The sequence below is a fragment of the Penaeus japonicus genome, unplaced genomic scaffold, assembly GCF_977035675.1.
Source record: "Penaeus japonicus unplaced genomic scaffold, GWHDUDI00000001_assembly GWHDUDI00000018, whole genome shotgun sequence".
Classification (NCBI taxonomy): Eukaryota; Metazoa; Arthropoda; class Malacostraca; order Decapoda; family Penaeidae; genus Penaeus; species Penaeus japonicus.
The window spans coordinates 24,199,933-24,219,651 of record NW_028234420.1 but is presented as its reverse complement, the minus strand read 5'-3'; the positions used below and the strand labels follow the sequence as shown (position 1 = coordinate 24,219,651).

At 48.7% G+C, this 19,719-nt stretch overlaps 1 protein-coding gene across 5 annotated transcripts in view; it reads left to right on the top strand.

The window, feature by feature from the left end:
- The window catches only part of Eip75B (Ecdysone-induced protein 75B), a 267,875-nt gene extending 248,455 nt beyond the window's left edge, over positions 1-19,420 (top strand). For all 5 annotated transcript variants that reach the window (XM_086546790.1, XM_043033713.2, XM_043033716.2 and 2 more), the window contains exons 3-5: positions 1,867-2,011; positions 10,724-10,962; positions 16,756-19,420. In XM_086546790.1, coding sequence (XP_086402916.1) covers positions 1,867-2,011; positions 10,724-10,962; positions 16,756-18,609 — 2,238 coding nt within the window. In that variant the 3' untranslated portion in view covers positions 18,610-19,420. The remainder of the gene's footprint in view (positions 1-1,866; positions 2,012-10,723; positions 10,963-16,755) is intronic.
- The last annotated feature ends 299 nt before the right edge of the window (positions 19,421-19,719 follow it).

Sequence of the window (19,719 nt, the reverse complement as noted above, 5' to 3'; positions counted from 1 at the left end):
GAGGTGTGAGTACGTTGACCCAGGAACACGTGAGTCAGTGTTGTGAAGTGGCGGTAACAGCCTCCACACACCCCTTCCTGTTAGCGTACTACCATCGTCTCAGCCAATCAGATCCTCCCTTGAGCCCTGCCACTACGGGTGGGCGGGGCTTGTTTCGGCAGGTAAGTTTGGCTTGGCATGGGCGCATCTCCCGTCCGACTGGTTTCGTAAGCGTGTTGATTGATTCTAGAAATATCGACATGCAAAAGAATGGAAAAAAAAGGAAAAAAAGTGGAAAGAAAGGAATAAAAATACTGAAACTAGGAAGGAAATGACGCAAGGAGCAGGTGTACAGTTTGAGTAAAAGAAGAGACAGGAAGGGAAGAGGCAGGGCAGTGACCCCAGATGGTTTTGGCTGGTATTAATAACGGCAGGTGTCTTACTCACTTCTTCATGGTCACTGCTCCCTTCCCCATACGTCCGTAAGCCGGAAATACCAGCACATAATTACACCTGGAGATCGCCGTCTCGGGGCGGGTTCCAAGGGGGTGCGGGATGGGGGAGGGGCTACCCTTCACTAGACCGGGAGACAAAAAAATATGAAAGAAATGTTAACGTCTTTTATCTGGATGGGTAGAGGATATGTTTAAAGGCCAAGGAAAAATATTTCGAGATCAAAGATTTTTCGCATTTCGAAACTTTCGGGTATCGATAGGTAAACACGGCTCCGCAGGCCATTCACATCCCAAGAGAGCAGCTCAAGAACTGCAAGCTTCGCCAGGCTCCTCCAGGCTCCTTCAGGCGACTTCCTGGTGGCGATGCGCGGCCGGAGGCAAGGTGTTCTTACGGTACCGAGCGTGAGCGCGGCTCCTCCCTCGACCGTGGCGGGAGCGGTGTGTGACGCACATGCTGGGAGGAGATTGAGAGATGGGGTAAGAAGGAAGGAGAAGGAGAGGGATGGAGTATAAAAACAAAAAACAAACAAAGAATAAAAAAAGACAACAATGTACGTTGGTTAATGAATTTCTAATTGACTATATATCTTTCTGTGGCCATTGTACATTCCCATTGATGTAAACATCTTGGGATGATTCTAGAATGAGTCAAATGTTCTCGGTGTTTACATTCGCTTCACTGGACACGGTATTGCCACGTCATGCAACATCCCGCCTTCTTGCACTCTCTTGTCATCTCTCTCTATCACAGGGCATCTTTTGTCACTTCTCTTGTCTTTATAGTTATATCTCTTTCTTGAGCCCAATCAGCTGAGTCCCTCTCCGCTCTCCTCCCAACCCTTTCGCGTTCGCGTTGCCTCCGCGGGGTTCCCGTTGCGACCGAGCTGGTTGAGTGCGTCATAGTTTTCGAGGAAAGAGTTTCCAGTCCGGGGAAGCCGCGGAGCCGTAGTCTCAAGTTCACGGTCAAGCCGCCTACACCTCGAGCGCGCCAGCCGGTTCGCTATTTCCAGGAGGAAGCTGTGACGAAGGTTCCTTGCTTCATAAATACCTTTGGTGGCTCCTCCTTGATCGTTGTTTCCCGAAGTGTTCTGCTCCGTTCAGACCTTGAAGACCGAAGGGGCTGTTCTCTGTGCCCCGAAAGTGTCGCTGCAGGGGAGTTGTTACACTAAGAGGAAAGTGTTGTGAAAGTCGTGACGGTGATTTTGTGTGCCGACGTTATTGTCAGGATAACTCTGGAAACACCTCCTAACCGCATATACGTTGAGGATTTTACCGATGCTCGAAGGTGCAACTTAACCGAAGGTATCTAATTTTATTTAAGGAATAAAGAAAAAAAAAAAACTTTCCCAGAACGTAAAAAATAAAAAACAAAACCATTCTTCCCCTGAACAAAACAAGAAATGATCTAACGTTTTTCTTTATCTCTTTCCAGGGATTTTTCCGTCGCAGCATCCAGCAAAAGATCCAGTATCGCCCTTGCACTAAGAACCAGCAGTGCTCTATCCTTCGCATCAACAGGAACCGATGCCAGTACTGCAGGCTCAAGAAGTGCATCGCTGTTGGCATGTCGAGAGATGGTGAGTGTTGATAAGCTTTCATGTCGAATTTCATATCGCCGTCATTCATCCTCATCTACTTTTTAGCTTTATTCATTAACTCATTAACAATTTGATATCAGTTTAGTTGCTTATTTTCGTCGGTGTAATGTTCATCATCTCTCTCTCTCTCTCTCTCTCTCTCTCTCTCTCTCTCTCTCTCTCTCTCTCTCTCTCTCTCTCTCTCTCTCTCTCTCTCTCTCTCTCTCTTCTCTCTCTCTCTCTCTCTCTCTCTCTCTCTCTCTCTCTCTCTCTCTCTCTCTCTCTCTCTCTCTCTCTCTCTCCCTCCCTCCCTCCCTCCCTCTCTCCCTCCCTCCCTCCCTCTCTCCCTCAGTCTATTTCTACATCTCTCCCTCTTATTCTCTTTCTCGTTGAAACATTTCACCCCCGCCCGCCATGTGGGTGCGTTGTCCCTTGGGAGGTCCCGGGTCGCAGCGTGCCTCCGTTACTCGTAGGTCATGACGGTTGGACAGCAGGGTGGATGGGATGTCATCGAACTAGGCCACGAGAGGGCAAGGAGGGGAGGAGAGGGAGGGGGTAGAAAGGGCACCAGGAAAACAAGTTCTTTTTTCTTTCTCTTTCTTTTCGGTTCGTGGTAGAGCATGACTTCTAAATTCTAGAGGAGTAGAATTGTTTATCAACATCACGTGATTCACAGTGATGAGGACGTTGGCATTAGGATAAAGACTTTGGTATCGCAAAGGAGAACATGATGTTCACAAGCCTAGTGAAGTTGATCTCGAAATAACGAAACATTTGGCCATGAAGCCCGTCATGTCGCTTGATATTGCTCATTTTATCAGCTATGAGAGTAATAAACCTTCAGCAAAAACAGACGCATCATGGGCAGATGACTAGCACACGAGAGCGAGTGGGCGGCGTAAAGCCGGGCGTGGAATGGGTGGTAGGTATTGAGGGCGAGGCGACCCTGTGCGAGATCATGTGTGGTGGTGACCGTGGGCGGGGTGGCGGAGACGCCCTAGGCTACGACGCCCGCTGCCCCGTGCCCGGGTGACCCCGGCGTTGTCGCCCTCCTCGCCTCTCCCGTGCAGATCCTCACCTTTGTTCTGGTCACTCATTTTTTTCTCTTTCACGTGGCCTAAATTCGCGGGACTGAACAAAACAAGAGTTAGATACAAGCCATGTATGCACAGTACTATAGGGTCATCCGTTGACCTGTGAGTTTTTCCCGTTTCATTTTGTTCGTTAGGGAAATGAACGAAGTATTTCAACATAGTAAATACAAGCAGACGCAACCCACACTAACTTGAGGGGGCGCTGTGGATGCGAGCACGAAGTGGTCGCTACACGTGTGGCGGGGTACACTGGGTGAGGATATACTTTAAGATCTGTCTCAGGTCATCTTTGCTCGGGTGCCAAATTCTGATGAAAGGTGGGTTAACCATATCCATCCCGGTGCCATTTTTATGAGCTGCGAAGAACGTGTGCCAGATTCCTCTCCGGTGGTTATCGTATTGCCTGACTCGGAAAAGAGTGCCAGGTTTGCCCCAGATAACGGGACGGCACGCGACCACCAGGGGATATGTGGCAACGCCGCGGGGTGAACGACCCAGGCGTGACGTCACAGTGCAGAATGATGGGGAACAGTACACAACGGGATAAAGGGATGAGAGCGACGTGCCTGATAATTATGACCTACTATATTTGCGGAAATGATAAGACGAAATGCTGGCGGGTCAACTGAAAGCCTTATGCAAAAAATCAGGGACCAGTTGCGTTGAATGGCAGCAACATGCGATTATTGTTATTACTATAGCAACACCAGATCCCTATCGAAAGGACCAACAGCGCTCTAAATAAAGCTGATGACCTATACAAGCCAACAATAGTATTTGTAATCTGCTTTTGTTCTCTGCCTCGCCGCAGTTGATGGCCAGAGCTCGTGAATTTGCGTTTGGGAATCCCGTTCTCGAAGGTTCTCATGGCCCACATCTAAAGCAAGCAAGCAAGCAAGCGGGCAGGCAGTCAGGCAGACACCTGAACGGGAATGAGTGATGCTGTAAGGAGGAGCTTGAGGGGGGGGGGGCGAAGAGGGCTCAAGATGGCAGGGGGTAGGGAGGGAGAGGGGGTAATGGTGGCCCAACATAACGGGCGCGGCCACAGCATCCACACTCCGCTTTATTGCATCGCGTCACGCCCTCCACGCCGGGCTACGTTTCCCACGGGGTTGAACTGAGAGAGAGAGAGAGAGAGAGAGAGAGAGAGAGAGAGAGAGAGAGAGAGAGAGAGAGAGAGAGAGAGAGAGAGAGAGAGAGAGAGAGAGAGAGAGGGAAAAAAGGGGGGGGGAGAATTAATTTCAGGAACTGAACAAGGAAAGGTTGAGGGGCAAGGCGCCCTGTGTACTGGCAGGGGCGACGTGGCATTCCAGGAAAAGGAGGGACGGAGTGGGCATGTCAGTGGCCGTCTTTGACCTGAGGATTCTCTGAGCTTAAGACATTCAAATTCTCATGCACGCCTGAAGCACGCACAAGAACTCTGACAGTCGCATTTACACACGTAACGCAAACAAAGAAACACACACACACACACTCACTCACTCACACACTCACTCACTCACTCACTCACTCACTCACACACTCACTCACTCACTCACTCACTCACTCACTCACTCATTCACTCACTCACACACACACACGCCGTTGCATCTCGTAGAAGAAAACGGTGTAATGGCGATACGGCGTCGCGTGGTTGTGTTAACGGGTTCACTAATTACCTACGAAGTGGGGAGCAGCTGACAGACTCCTCGTTACGTCAGAACTTGAATGGATTCCCTTTAGTAAACTTGAAAGCAATATTTTAAATGTTATTAAATGGTAAACGACTACGTTATATCTATTTTCTGGTGTAAATTAGTGTATTGTGGTTCAAGTCATTATTGCTTCCAAGATCACGGGAAAATTCCCCGAACGAGACCTTACGAAACCGAAGGTGCTGAAGGGAAACGAGATTTAGGCCTGCGTTGCAAGAGCCGTCGGGTGTAGACCATGAGAGCGGAGGTGGGCGGGCCCATAACTCAAAGAGACGCTACTAATGACATAACGTTCCGAAAGAGGCTAAGGCCTTAGGGGAGGAGGGGAGGCAGGACTGTTATAACAGTGTTCGTTCCTCTCTGATGGTTCTTCCCGCCCGGTGAAGATAACGTTCAAGAGAACCTTCTGGAAGTCGACACATCGCCAGCATGGTTAGCTGCACGTAGATCACACGAGAACCACCAATCTACTCCTCCCGTCTCCGCTAAGCAAAGAACGGCGTTTTGCGGCGACAAAAGAGTGGGAGAGGGGAGGAGGAGGAAAAAAACAAAATGTGGCTGGAGCTCTTCACGGAAATAAGTCTGTTCGGGAAGAAAAATTATGAACCGTAACCAAAGCTCAACGGCAACCGCAGATGTAAACAAAACATTGACAAAATCACATAACGGCTGCTATCCTTGCTAATCAACAGTTATTGTGACCGAGGCAACAACCATGTTAACAAATCTCTATAGATACTGCGACCATAAGAACAACAATTGCTATTCCATACACTGTCTTTGCTGCTAACTCTACTACTACTACTACTACTACTACTACTACTACTACTACTACTACTACTACTACTACTACTACTACTACTACTACAACTACAACTACAACTACAACTACTACTATTCTACTACTACCTCGACTTCTACTACTATCACTATTACAAATCAACAACTACTATTCTTAGAATTACTACCATCAGTGCCAAGATGACCACTTTTACTACCACCATTATTACTGTTGCTATCAACAACAACGATTCAAACTTCACCTACTACTACTATCACTACTAGCGCGATTAGAAATTTCCCCTTTGTTGTCATCACGGTTGTTGGCAGTGCAAGTCCATGGGGCCCGCGATCACGTGATGTTGATTGCATCCCTCGTCATGGATACCCGTGCATTGATCCCTACAGCCTTACAATAGTACGAGGGTAGTTCAGAGAGGACAGCCGTAAGGGCGATCTAGCCGTGCTGCCGGCTGGGGATTTTGGCCCTTCCGCGTGCGGGTGCGAGTTAAGGCTCCGCCTCTGACCTACTTCTGGCGTGAGTTGACGGTGGTGACGTCACGCGGTAGGAAAGTGAAGGTGCGGGTGGATGACCTGACGAAGCTGCGGCCACCAGTCCACCACCAGTATCGCCCCCTCTGCCGCAGTGACCACACGCGCCCACGTCGCTGGTGTTTCAGTGACTAGACCCATACGCTGCTGACCTTTTCCGTTAAGCTGCGTTGCGCGCAAGGGATACAAAAGCTTAGACAAGAAGCCCGAGAAGGGAAGGCTTGTGAAAAGGGGAGCTGTTGTTGGCGGTTGCTAGACACGACCGCAACAAACGAGCTCTCGCAGTGACGCAACAATCTGACCTTGTATGCAGTGTGGTCATATTACGTCAGCGTTGCCAATAACGTGTCGCATCACTACGGACGTGGACATTTCAACGCCCGGACCGAGAAGTGTGCAACAAACACCCAGTGTGGATTCATACATTGTCCTCTGACAGAAAGGGACACCGCATCCCAACTCCCTCCTCCCCCTATTTGTCCCATCCCGGGCCTACAGCCTCAGAGTGCGTTGACCTGTGCCGGGAACCAAGCCTGCTGACTACGGTTTGGTCTGCTGTTGTCCTTAGCGTATCATCATTCTCAGGCAGCACCGCCCCCCCCCTCCAATCACCCCCGAGCCAGGTGCTCCTTGTGTTGCATAAGCAATAAACAAACAAGTTTCTTGCCAGCGGACACGGAACCCTCCGCTGAAAGTATCGTGTTTATACACACGCACACGGAATTTAGTCGACATCTTTAGGGAAAACACACACAGTGAAAGTGAAGGCCCGACAGTGATTAGCTTCACGACTATGGGCAGTGTGATCCAGCAGTGAAACTAACACGCTGTGTGTTGAACAAGGATATCTTTTACCTTTTGGAAACTCCACAACGGAAGCAACAATGGTTCTTCAGCCATTCCCAAGCACTTGCAAGACTGGTAAGGCCATAAAACAACCTTGTAATCATTTGAAGCCATATCATTCTTCAATAAGGCTTAAAGTAATATATATATATATATATATATATATATATATATATATATATATATATATACATATACACATATATATGTACACACACACACACACACACACACACACACACACACACACACACACACACACACACACATACATATATATATACATATATACATATATACATACATACATACATACATACATACATACATACATACATACATACATACATACATATATATATATATATATATATATATATATATATATATATATATATATATATATGAATAGATGTACAGATAGATGTTTTTGTATGTAATTGTATGTTTGTGAATGTTATATGATGTTCTTACATTTTACTGGGGGCCACTATAATGCTATCATAATATGGTTTTGCTGTACATAATTATAAGCGCTATATAAATATTACTTTTGGTGTAATTCTTTTTACTATATAAAGTCAAAAAAATAAGGGAACATCCAAAGTCATTAGAAACTCTGAGCAATGGTGTGCGTGTCCCGTAGACTGTAAGGAGTTTACTTTCCTGACGTGATAAATCTCTCTCTCTCTCTCTCTCTCTCTCTCTCTCTCTCTCTCTCTCTCTCTCTCTCTCTCTCTCTCTCTCTCTCTCTTTCTAACACGCACATACATACACATACACATACACATACACATACACATACACATACACATACACATACACATACACATACACATACACATACACATACACAAACACAAACACACAGACTCACACAAACTTACCAGCTCTGTAGATAAAAATGAAACACTTGGAGAGAGAGAGAAAAAAAGAAAATGAGAGAGAAAAAGATTAATTGATCACATCAGAGAAGCAAGAGACGTTGATGAAAGTTTAAGGATGTTGCCCCCACGTGTGTACAAGTGAGGGTTGCCCGGGTAAGGCCACGGGTGGGGGTAGAGGGGGGATATGAGGTGGGGAGGGGAAGGAGGAGAAGACTAGATATCAACTTCCTGTCATATTGCTTGACTTCCGTCCTATGTTCAGAACATCTTGTTGTAATATCGATTCATCATTTTGTTTGTACATATACCATGCCTTTATTAAAAAAAGAAGGGAATGGTGATCGCAAAGAACTTTCAAAATAGAACAATAAATTTAGTTAAACTCGTTGGAACGTGAGTAAAGCCGCGAAAGACAGGTGACCCTTCTGCTTAAGCTCGTGAAACCCCTTAGTTCCCCTCGCCTAACCACAAAAACTCGGCCCAGAGTCGTTCTCCCTCTCTTCCTCTCCTCTCTCTCTCTCTCTGTGTTTCCCCTTTACGCCAGCGAGCCAAGCAGGGTTCACAGACCTTTTAACGATCGGCTCAGTCGCGTTTCGGGGCGGGGGTGGAGGAGGGGCGGTGTGGGAGCACGAGGAAGAGGGGAGCGGTAAAAGCAGGGTGGAAGGGAAGCGAGGGGAACACATAAAGAAATCCGAGGGGAGAGCGAAGGCAAAACATGCAAACACTGCGTTATCCAGGGGAATGATAGAATGAGGAAGACGATTGAATGCATAGCGTGTATACTATTACACCGGCGTACAAGGAACACGCGTAAACATACGAAGCAGGTACGCTACTTTGTATTAGCACAAAATTTATAATGGTTAGAGGCAGCTCCTCGACCTGGGTCCGACAACAATGGGTGTGTAGAGCACGTGCCTCCCGGCCCACACTACCTCTCTGCCACGTGTGTCTCAGATTATCCCCACCCCCCTTCCTCGAATGCGAACTCCTCCCTCGCCCCCACCCTTTGCACGTAGTTGTCACGTAGGGCATTCGACTGGCCTATGCGGAAGTAGCATATACCTGCATCTATCTACTTCCCATTTCCGGAGTTGTGGCTGTGAGGACGGCGTAGATCTGAAGGTGACCAGCAGTAAGGCCGCATCCAAGGCAGACGCGTGCAGCTTACGTTGTACCCGGAATTTCAACCTTATGGCTTCAAGGCTGAGCGAGGCTTTATTCTATATGTAGATCGTCTTTCCACAGCCGCCATGCAGATTTCGAGCGCGATTTCGCCACTAGGGGGAGCAGCGAGAATTGTAGAAAGTGTCGAGTGCAGCGAATATGTCATGCAGTCGATAATGACAATGAAAGCGACGGTAGTTTAAGTAAGAGTGAGCGCGTCTGGGTGGTGCCGGGCGGGTGAAAGTCGTGTGCGCGGGTGTTGGTGTCGGCGGAGCGATGTCGGCTGGCGGACCACGGAGAGCTGCCGCCTCGACCTGCCTCGTACACACATACTCTCTCAGTCGCTCAGTGAACGAGCTACGAGACGGGTGGAGGAACGCGTGTGACTCCATACCTTACTTACTTACTTACCGCGCACTACTTTACTACGTGGATATAATACTACAGCTAGTGTTACTTGTGCTTTGTGATAGCCACACATTAGCGGAGATCCTGTGCCTTGGATGTGATTCATACTTGCAGTGATCGAATGATTGTTACTAGTGTGACATTGTATTAGTCACGACTAGTAACCGAGGGTGGTGTAACAGCCCCGTGGATTTACACTTCGTTACCACAATCCAACACAAATGAAAATGCCTGAAGAGGATTTACCCATACTTAAAGGACTTCTACAACATGGAGTGGCGCCACACTATATGAGTAAGTGTCACACGACTTCGTGCTTGGAGATGAGGGGAAGCGAGTAAGAGAGGGTTTGCTTGGGGTCTTGCTTCTTTCAAGGAAGACACGTGACCCTTCAAAGAGCTCCATCAAACATCAAGTAATACTGATTGGAGATCATGAGCTGGGAAGTGCAATAACCTCACGCTGACTGACCCACACCGCAGGGGGACTTTGCATCCGTGAGTGGGGGGAAATTTTGACGGATCAATAAGGCAGGTGTTCATCTCGTGTAGGGGAAACGTGACACAGCCGGCCGTTACGCTTGTAGAACAACTTCGTTTAGTTTCATATTTTTCTAATTCGTTTAACGTTTTCACGATTATTGAAAACGTTTTTTAAAACTTAGTCTTTTTCACATTGATCATATTCGGGGATCAGATCCAATGGAATTGAGTGAAGAAAATGAATTTTACTGAAATGTTTTCAAATTTCCACATTAGATGCAACGTGAATTGGCTTGTTCAAGGTTTGTTGTTTAAAAGAATAGAGAGTGAAGTTAGTATACAGGTCGGCGCCACGTGTAACGCCATGTGCCGAGGGTCGTCGGCCGACCGTCCGAGGGGAGGCTGGGAGTGAGCGTGCTGAGGGTCCATGCCCTTCCTTACATGATGTAGGGGATGTTCTACACATTACTGAAGATACTTGTAAATTTGACTTTGATTAGCAATGGTTTAATCGATTTTAAAGAGCTCATTTCCATGGTAATAACTTCGTATAAAACTTGTGGCATCCCCTCATTTGGTCTTCATGCTTGTAGGGCTTCAGTACTCAGTGACTGACTGGTATTAAAATTCATCTCATCATCATCATCATCATCACCTTTCGAAATCACAATTATTATTATGAATTAAATATTCAGCTCCATGCAGACAAATTAGCACTTATTAAAAATGCCACAAGGAAAAGTTGACTGAAATGTTGTGGCAGTGAATATGTCTCGCTAACATGTCCTCTTCTCCTTTGCAGCTGTGCGCTTCGGGCGTGTGCCTAAACGCGAGAAGGCCAAGATCCTGGCGGCCATGCAGAGTGTCAACGCCAAGTCCCAGGAGAGGGCCGTCCTAGCAGAGTTGGAGGATGACACCCGTGTCACCGCTGCCATCATCCGCGCCCACATGGACACCTGTGACTTCACCAGGGACAAGGTGGCACCCATGCACCAGCAAGCTCGCACACACCCCAGCTACACACAGTGCCCAGCCACTCTGGTAAGTGTCTTTACACGCTGATTGCAATGTTCTAGCATTAATTCTGTCTGGGGTCTCGGAAGGGTTTAGACATCATAGCGGGGAATGTTAATCACGCAATAGGATATCTAAATGTATGTTGCAAAGACACAGGATATCAGCATATAGGGTGTGGGGCCGGATGTTATATGTGTCGGTGGGAACACAGATGGAGGGAGGGGGGGGGAGGAAATGTAGCGGAGCGGGGAAGAGGATGCAGAAGACCACACAAACACTCACACGCCCTCAACATGGCGCTCAGGATGTTCCCATGTCCTCGCAAGTTTAGGCCAGACACTCCTCAGGAAACCCATATCACGTAGACAAATTCTCGGGTAACAAGATACTGTAAGGATTGACAGGAGGGGTTAAGGGGGAGGAGACGTTAGGGACGTTATCCCATTCATGCCACTATGTGCTGCAACCGAGTGCATCGCAGTTGGACGGTAGTGAGGCCTCTTGATACACATAAAAAAATAAGTTAGTGTAACGACGCCACTGGCTTCCACAGCGCTATCACGCACCAGGCTCAAGGTCAGGCGAGTTCAAGTTCACGCCTCGCTATCTTCAGGAAGCCGCGGTGAGATACTGATAGTGGCGATAAGTGAGGCCCGCGCTGGCAAAGGTTCGGCACTGTTAGATACGTCATATGCTTGTCACATGATGAACTCATGGATGTTAACGTGACTGTTCTTAGTCATGATTTACCTAGATTGTGTATAGATAGATAGATAGATAGATAGATAGATAGATAGATAGATTATAGATAGATAGATAGATAGAGAGTGAAAAGTGTGTGAAACATAAAAGGGCAAAGCAGCAAATAAGCAACACAAGCACTTGAGCCATGACTCGACGCTCCAACATGATGACGAATTCAGTGCGGGCCGGAGCTAGGCGGTCATCCAAGGTCACGGTCAGGTGGGTAGGGGACGGGGAGGGAAAGGGGTGGAGAGCATATTCAACCGATCGAGTGTTGCAAGCCTCGGGTGTCGTCGTGAATGTGCATTCGTGCGGAGGAATAATCTATATCGTCCATTTTTTACTTAACAAATCGTCGCAAGTCCAGAGTAACAATAACACTGGATAAGTTTCGTGACCTGTCGCAGGCGACGTTGGGTCCAGGCAAGCATTAGCTCGAATTTCGAAAATAACTCCCTGGTGACGTAAATGCACCAGACCCTACTCCCAAGGCCGCCTTATGTTGCATAACCTGGCAGAGGCACCCTCCCCCATCAGCACAAGGATGCATGCAGGCACCTCCCCTGTCGGTACCATTCTCCACATGGTAAAAAAAATGAACAGATATCAAGCCACATGAATGGAAGGGAAAAAGGGCCGAATGCACGTCAGTCGAGAAAATATGGGAAGCCATAGAAAATGATGAGAAATTTATTGAGATTCCCAATGTGGTTGGATTTACTCTGACGTCATACTGGTGGCTAGCTAGTTTCTGTGACATAACGTGTAAAGTCCGAAACCTGAAACAGAAGCTTACTAATGCTGTAGCACCCTCCGCGTCGTTATGCTTGCTAAACATTTTCCTTTGTGTTGCCATAGGCTACAAGAACGTCAAATGTAAGAGTCAGAATCATAACATTTAGGTTCTTGGTATAGAATATCCGGTGCTAATTTTCAGAGTTGCTTCCTTCATACGGAAATGCCAGGGAAAGCATCGGCTGCGATGTATGCGTGTGAGTGAGTGCGCGTGTGGCTCCCTGGCCCGGGTGACGTCACATGTAACCTTGGACTAGGTCGCGTAGAGGGCGTACTTGAGCCCCGTCCATACCCCTCCCCCTCCCCCTACCTTCCTCTTCAACAAAGCTCCATTCCCCTCCACCCTCCATCGCCCCGTCGCAAACAGACAAGCGACAGGGGAATTACGTATGCGCTAATTTTGGTTCATCAGCCAATCCTCATCACACTCAGTAACCATGAATTTGGCGAGATGCACTGCAATGACCAAGGAGCACACGCTGTGATGAATCTTGTATACCGAAGTTTACCAGATTTTCCGAATTAACAAATGCGCATCGGAAACGCCCAAGGTTATGAAGTCGGTGGCGAGACGGAGCCCAGGCCGACCTACTGGCGGGGCGGCACCGCCACTTCATTAAGAATTAAATCCGTGTGTCGCTGCCGAGAGAGCTATGCTGGGCGGGAGGGAAGCAAAGCCACATTTTTATGGACTTCGCCGATAAGAGGAGAGAGCCAGATAGCGCCAGAAAGTGAAAGGATTGAGAAGATGAAAAAGCAAAAGCTGATATCGTTGATTGACACTTGGCGACAGGGAATTCAAGGTTGCATGTGTGGGATGTGTTGGTCGCTATATCGCCCTTGAAAGCTCACCTTTGGACATCTTACACCTACACAAACTGCCCCCGCCACTCCCTACTTCCCCGCCTCCCCAGTTTCACAATTATATTCGGATATTTTTAGCCGAATCTCACAATGATATGGCGACGTGACCACGAATACAACACGAGATTATAAACTTCTTGGAAGGGAATCAACATTGCAATTTATGAGCCTGCTTCGTGGGGAATACGCCTGGGGTATTATCAGTGTTAATAACAATCTTCGTGGGTGATTCTTACGATCCAATTTAAGCAGCTGAGGAAAGGGAAGAAGGGGAAGGAAGGGAGGAGGGGTAAAGTTACGTAAAGAAGGGACAGGTCACGTGGTAGCCCCCGTGTCTGCCTCCCCCCCCTGTCACACCCTGGCGCCCACCCCCTACGTTTACCCTTATCCTCGAGCTCCCCATCTGGCCTCTCTCTTTGCTCTCTACCTTTTAGCGGTTGATTCACCCTCCCTTTCCCTCATTACTTGGCTGCCTCCCGCCTCGCCCCAATGCCACATGTTATCCCTTAGCCTTCTTCATTTACAGCTTGAGACATAGCTCTCCCTTCTTCCCTCCTACTCCCACAGATGTTGCACCTTCCCGCCTTCTCTCTCTCTCTCTCTCTCTCACTTCCCCTTCCTACGTAGGGGGTGTTGCAGCACCACACAAAGACAGTTTGGGCGGGAACTCTGCTGTAGTCGCTGGAGATAAGAGGCTCTTGGGTTTATGTAACAGATAAGCAATCATAACGGCGCCCTTCAATGCTATATTGTTCGTCACGGCAGCCTCAGTATGAGTTGTGTATTGCAGTGGGATTTCCTCATGAAGGGCGTGTTGCCAGAGCTTCCCTGAAAAGGGGAAATTCAACGATAGGGAGTTGTCACACACCGCTAGCGACTTGGCTGATGTATTCGTTATCAGCAGGCTAGCGTTAATCACTTAACGGAAATAAAGTTTCTGTTAATTAAAAAAAAAAAAAAACAGCATCAGCGATAAAAGTAAAAACTCGCTTTGTCTACATCCCTAATGAGATACCGTGACATACGATGCTGCTGCCGTGATGATGAGTTATTAGCACGTGGCCTCATCACTCACCTGTCCCCTCCGACCTTGGTTTACACCAACCCTCCTAATTATACACATTTGCGAGGCCTGTCTGAGTGGGTTTATGGCTTCCCTTGGTAGAAAACCTGTCTTCATTCATTGAGGCTTCCGCAAAAACCTCTGCGCTGCCGATTGCCTTTGCTTGTACAATTAGCTCGTATTAGATCACCTGTCATTTGCCAGACCGTTTAATTATTTCAGAGGGAGTTTAATTTTCAAATAATTCGAAGTTAAAGCAAAAATGACGGGTAGTGTGGCGACCGCTGAAGTTGACGTAAGTCTCACGGTACGGTCGATGCTGGGGGAGCGAGTGCTCATAGTTCGCCATATTCTCCAATTATTCGCGTGGAATGTTTACTAGTTCTGCTTAATTCTCGTGAGTCATGAGTGAAATGGCCTTTGGAATATTGGGAATTTGATGATGGCAATACTGATAGTGAGAAAAAAACCGCTCTTTAGCCAAACTAAAATAATGTTAAGGTGGATTGGAAGAGCGGCCTTGGTGAGGCCCGCGCTCTTTCAAGGTCACTCAGCCCGCCAAATTTACCCTCCAACACCCGGCGTCTTTGCCAACCAGTCATAGAACATGCCAAGCGAATTCATTTTTTTTGTCTTTGCCAGCTTCACGAAAATAGCTTCAGTAATAAAAAGTAGGCGAATAAAGTTAGATGAGAGTGTGAATCCCCTGGCATTGTAACGAATTCTGATTTTCCTCAAACAAAAACCACGAACTGGGCATAACTAGGAAAACTTTTCACTTTCAAAATCACCCGCGAGTATCCCATTGCAGAACAATGAGAACCTCATATGTGTAGCTGGCGGTGAACCGTCAACGATTTCCTCTGTTCCCCCTCTGGCGAGCGGCGTGGCAAGGGCGTTGCAGAAGGGAAAAGGGTGATCAGAGGAAGGGAGAGAAGGGGGGTGGGGGGTAGTATAGGAAGGGGTGAGATCGAGGGGAAGGGGTTAATATAGCAACAGACGCTGATGTTGTTTGGTTACGTTGTTTCCTGCGAGACTCTGTATCATTGGCTAAATTACTGAGTGATGACGCAGAGTTACCGGAGCGCTGTTCATTTGCCAAACATGTGACTGAGCGGGGCAAGGATGAGAGAAGAAAGGAGGGAGCGAGTGCGTGGCCAAGGTCGAGATGGTACAGACGCGGCCCACGTGCAGATTCCTCGCATATTGCCGCGTATTCCGACCTTTACTATAACACCAAGCAAACGTTTAACATACCCGACCACGCGGCACACCTTACTCGACGTGTGGAGGAAGCCGTGTATGGTGATGCCGAATGCCGCCAGGAACCCGGTACTGCAGTAGGAGGTGGTCGAGGGCGAGACAAAGATCCACGAAAGGTTTAACCCGGCGCCGTCTGGCTCCTCGGGATACATTGTTGGCAAGGGTGGAGGGCATGCGAGGGGGAGGGGGTGGGTTGGGGCTGGGACTGCGGGTTACACTCTAGATGAAACCAATTACCCTAATAATTACTATATAGGTCTGATAGGTCGTGATGCCTCTCCTGTTGCATGAGGATGTTATGTTTCGTCACCGCGTGGTGCTTCAGTTTAAAATTGTGGCGGTTTGCAAATCGACATGGACGGAGTTTGGTTAAAAAAGATCTAACCGGGGAGTGGGGGAGTCGGAGCTTGCTGTACCGCCCACCTTCTCCCGTGCTCCCTCCTCCTGCGGGTTATCGCAGGTTGTTTGAAGGACGGGCGTAAACACTGGGTTATCAGAGGGTATTTGAAGGACATCTGCAAACCTTGTGACTCCGCTTAATACGGCGAGAAAAGAGGGCAGGTGGCCAAGAGGGAAGATAACGCCTCTAACGGACAGATTTTGTAAACTATAATTAAATTTATTCATGTAAATCTCCTGCGTGTGTATTACTTAAGTATGCCCGGAGGTGACAGGGGATGTTATGATCTTAATCGATCATATACCTTGATGGCAACCCGGCGCCGTCTGGTGCTTTCACACCGTGATGTCCAGACTGCGCTTGAGTGTGCATGTGCGTCCAAGGTTAGCTTTTATTAATCGATCCCGTCGGTAGTAGTCAGGGCAATACCTTAAGGCATATTGACTTTGGCATGTAGGCTGCCCAGTACCAATATGGTATCAGGCTGTAATGGATTGTTAGTGCTAGAGAAGGGGGTTGCCTGTGGCTAGAGACGAGGCTGGTGGGATGGGAGGTGCGTGTCAGGGGGGGGGGGATCTTTCTACCCGATGACCCCAGTGTTATATGAATTAAAAATTGCACTTTCATAATGCATATAGCAGGAACGGTTGTAACTGATGACTAACTTCTCCTTCTTTTTCTTCCTCAGGCGTGCCCACTGAACCCACGGCCAGTGCCTCTGCAGGGCCAACAGGAGCTCGTACAAGACTTCAGCGAGCGCTTCTCTCCCGCCATCCGCGGCGTCGTAGAATTTGCCAAACGTCTGCCAGGCTTCCAGCAACTACCACAGGAAGACCAAGTGACACTCCTGAAGGCGGGCGTATTCGAGGTGCTCCTGGTGCGTCTGGCGGGGATGTTCGACGCCCGCACCAACACCATGCTGTGCCTGAATGGTCAGCTGCTCCGCCGAGAGGCTCTTCACACTTCAGTTAACGCTCGCTTCCTCATGGACTCAATGTTCGAGTTCGCTGAACGTGTCAACAGCCTCTCCTTGAGTGACGCTGAGCTGGCACTCTTCTGTGCCGTGGTTGTGTTGTCGCCAGACCGCCCCGGCCTGCGCAATGCTGAGCTTGTTGGTCGCGTACAGAGGCGTCTTATCAACTGCCTGCGGGCCGTTGTCTCCAAGCATCACCCTGAGAACCCCAGCCTACAACACGACCTTCTCTCCAAGATCCCCGACTTGCGGACTCTCAACACACTGCATTCAGAGAAGTTGCTCAAATACAAGATGACTGAGCACACCGCAGCCGGCACTCCCTGGGACGACTCCCGCTCCTCCTGGAGCATGGAACAAGAGAGCAGCGTGGGCTCACCCTCATCTTCCTACACCACCGACGAGGCCATGCGCTCTCCAGTGTCGTGCTCCGAATCCATCTGCTCCGGCGAATCCGCCAGCTCCGGCGAGTCTCTGTGCGGAAGCGAAGTGTCTGGCTACACTGAGCTCCGCCCGCCCTTCCCTCTTGTCCGCCGGCGCCACGACCACTCCGAAGGGGCTTCATCAGGCGACGAAGCGTCTGAATCTCCTCTGAAGTGTGCCTTCAGCAAAAGAAAATCGGACAGCCCAGACGACTCCGGAATAGAGAGCGGGACCGACAGGAGCGACAAGCTGTCCTCCCCGTCGGTGTGCTCTTCTCCGCGATCATCCATTGACGAGAAGAGTGAGGAGGACCGCGAGGATGACATGCCAGTGTTGCGCCGCGCTCTGCAGGCACCCCCCATTGTCGACACGGATCGGCTCATGGAGGAAGCCTACAACAAGCCCCATAAAAAGTTCCGTCCGCAACGTCGGGAAGAAGAGCCCCATTCCTCCCAGCCCACCTCCTCGCTCCTGGAACAGACGCTGTCTCAGCCCCCGCACCACCAGACCTCCTCGCTGGCTGCAACACACGCCACCTTAGCCTCCACTTTGGCGTCGACCCTGAGCTCCCCGAGCTTAGCTGCCTCTCACTCCACACTCGCTCGCACCCTGCTGGAGGGATCCAAGATCTCCGAGGATGCCATGCGCCGCGCCGACATCTTGCACTCCATGATCATGCGCACGGAGGTCCGGGAGCGGTTACCCACTCCGCGAGTGTCTCCTGCACCTTATTACGTTCCACAGCCCGCGATGGAGCGTGTACAGCCTCCTGCATCTTCCTGGTCGTGCCCAGCCTCTCGTGGTTGCAGCAGCAGCAGTAGCAGCACCAGCAGCAGCACCAACGGTAGCCTAAGCCCCATGCAGCCCACCGTAACTGCACAGCCCCGGCTGCACCTCCTCACAACACCCACACCCTCGCGCTACTATGAGTCGAGGATGTCGGCCACGCCAATGGGGCTCGGGGCACAGCCCTCGGGCTCTCCAAGTGCTTCTACCATGATGCATTCAGGCCTGGGTGCCCAGCCCAACCAGAGGGGCCCCTCCCCTCTCGTCGAGCTGCAGGTCGACATCGCCGACTCGCAACCGCTCAACCTTTCCAAAAAGACGCCACCGCCGACCCCGCGGGAATTCGTCATGGAAGCGTAATGCAAGATTGGCGTGCGCTTACCCGAGTACAAAGCCACTATGTGGCCCCGATATTCTCACTCTCAGGCGGACAGAAAGAGGACAGCGCGAGCAGCCGCGGCGACAAAAGGACGAACAGAGGAGCGGTAGCGTAAGATGGAGGAAAAGGACGCAGCAGCTGCCGCAGCGTGCGGGAGGGTCCTGGAGCACGTAGCGACGTGGGTCAGCGCGTGCAGCGCCTCACCGGTGATGGTAGCAGGGGCGTTGCTGCCTGCTCCCGACCCACCCGCAGCAGCAGTCATGTACAGGGGGCGGGCGCCAGTCTAAACCCGCCCTAAACTCGGGCCGCCCCAGGTGGACCCAACACTGACCGCCCGCCCCGCCCAGCTTGTGAGGGCGGGATTACCACAGGTAGTCCCGCCTGGGCGAGAGCCTAGTGATGTACCTAGTTCAGTATTCATCGCCTCATGCAGTCTCACCCCCCCGAGGACCACAGTCATCGCCATTACTCATCTCTCATTACTCATGGCTAGATCTCGATGTCATCATTAATATTTAGCCCAGTGTCTGGCGAACTGTTTGTTATGTCATTATGATTAATGTCATTATTATTGTCATTATTATTATTATTTTTATTATTATTATTATTATCATCATTATTATTATTATCATCATTATTATTATTACGTCATGATCATGATAGCTCTTAATGTACTCTTATGGACATAAGTTTGTCATAGCAAATAGTTCCACCGTGTGCTTGTATGTACATTTTTGTAATATTTGGGAGTTCAAATTTTGAGTCTTTAAATAAATGTGCAAAGAAATAAAACACTTCGTTTAATTATAACCAAACATATCTGCATTATACTTGCAATGTTTCTAATTGCATGAAATAGATATATGAACATATATATATATAAAATATATATATAATAATATATATATAATAAATATATATATAATATATAAATATATATATAATAATATATATATATAAAAATATATATATATATAGACACACACATATATATGTATATATGTATATATATACATACACACACACACAAACATATATATATATAATAAATATATATATATACATACATATATATATAATAAATATATATA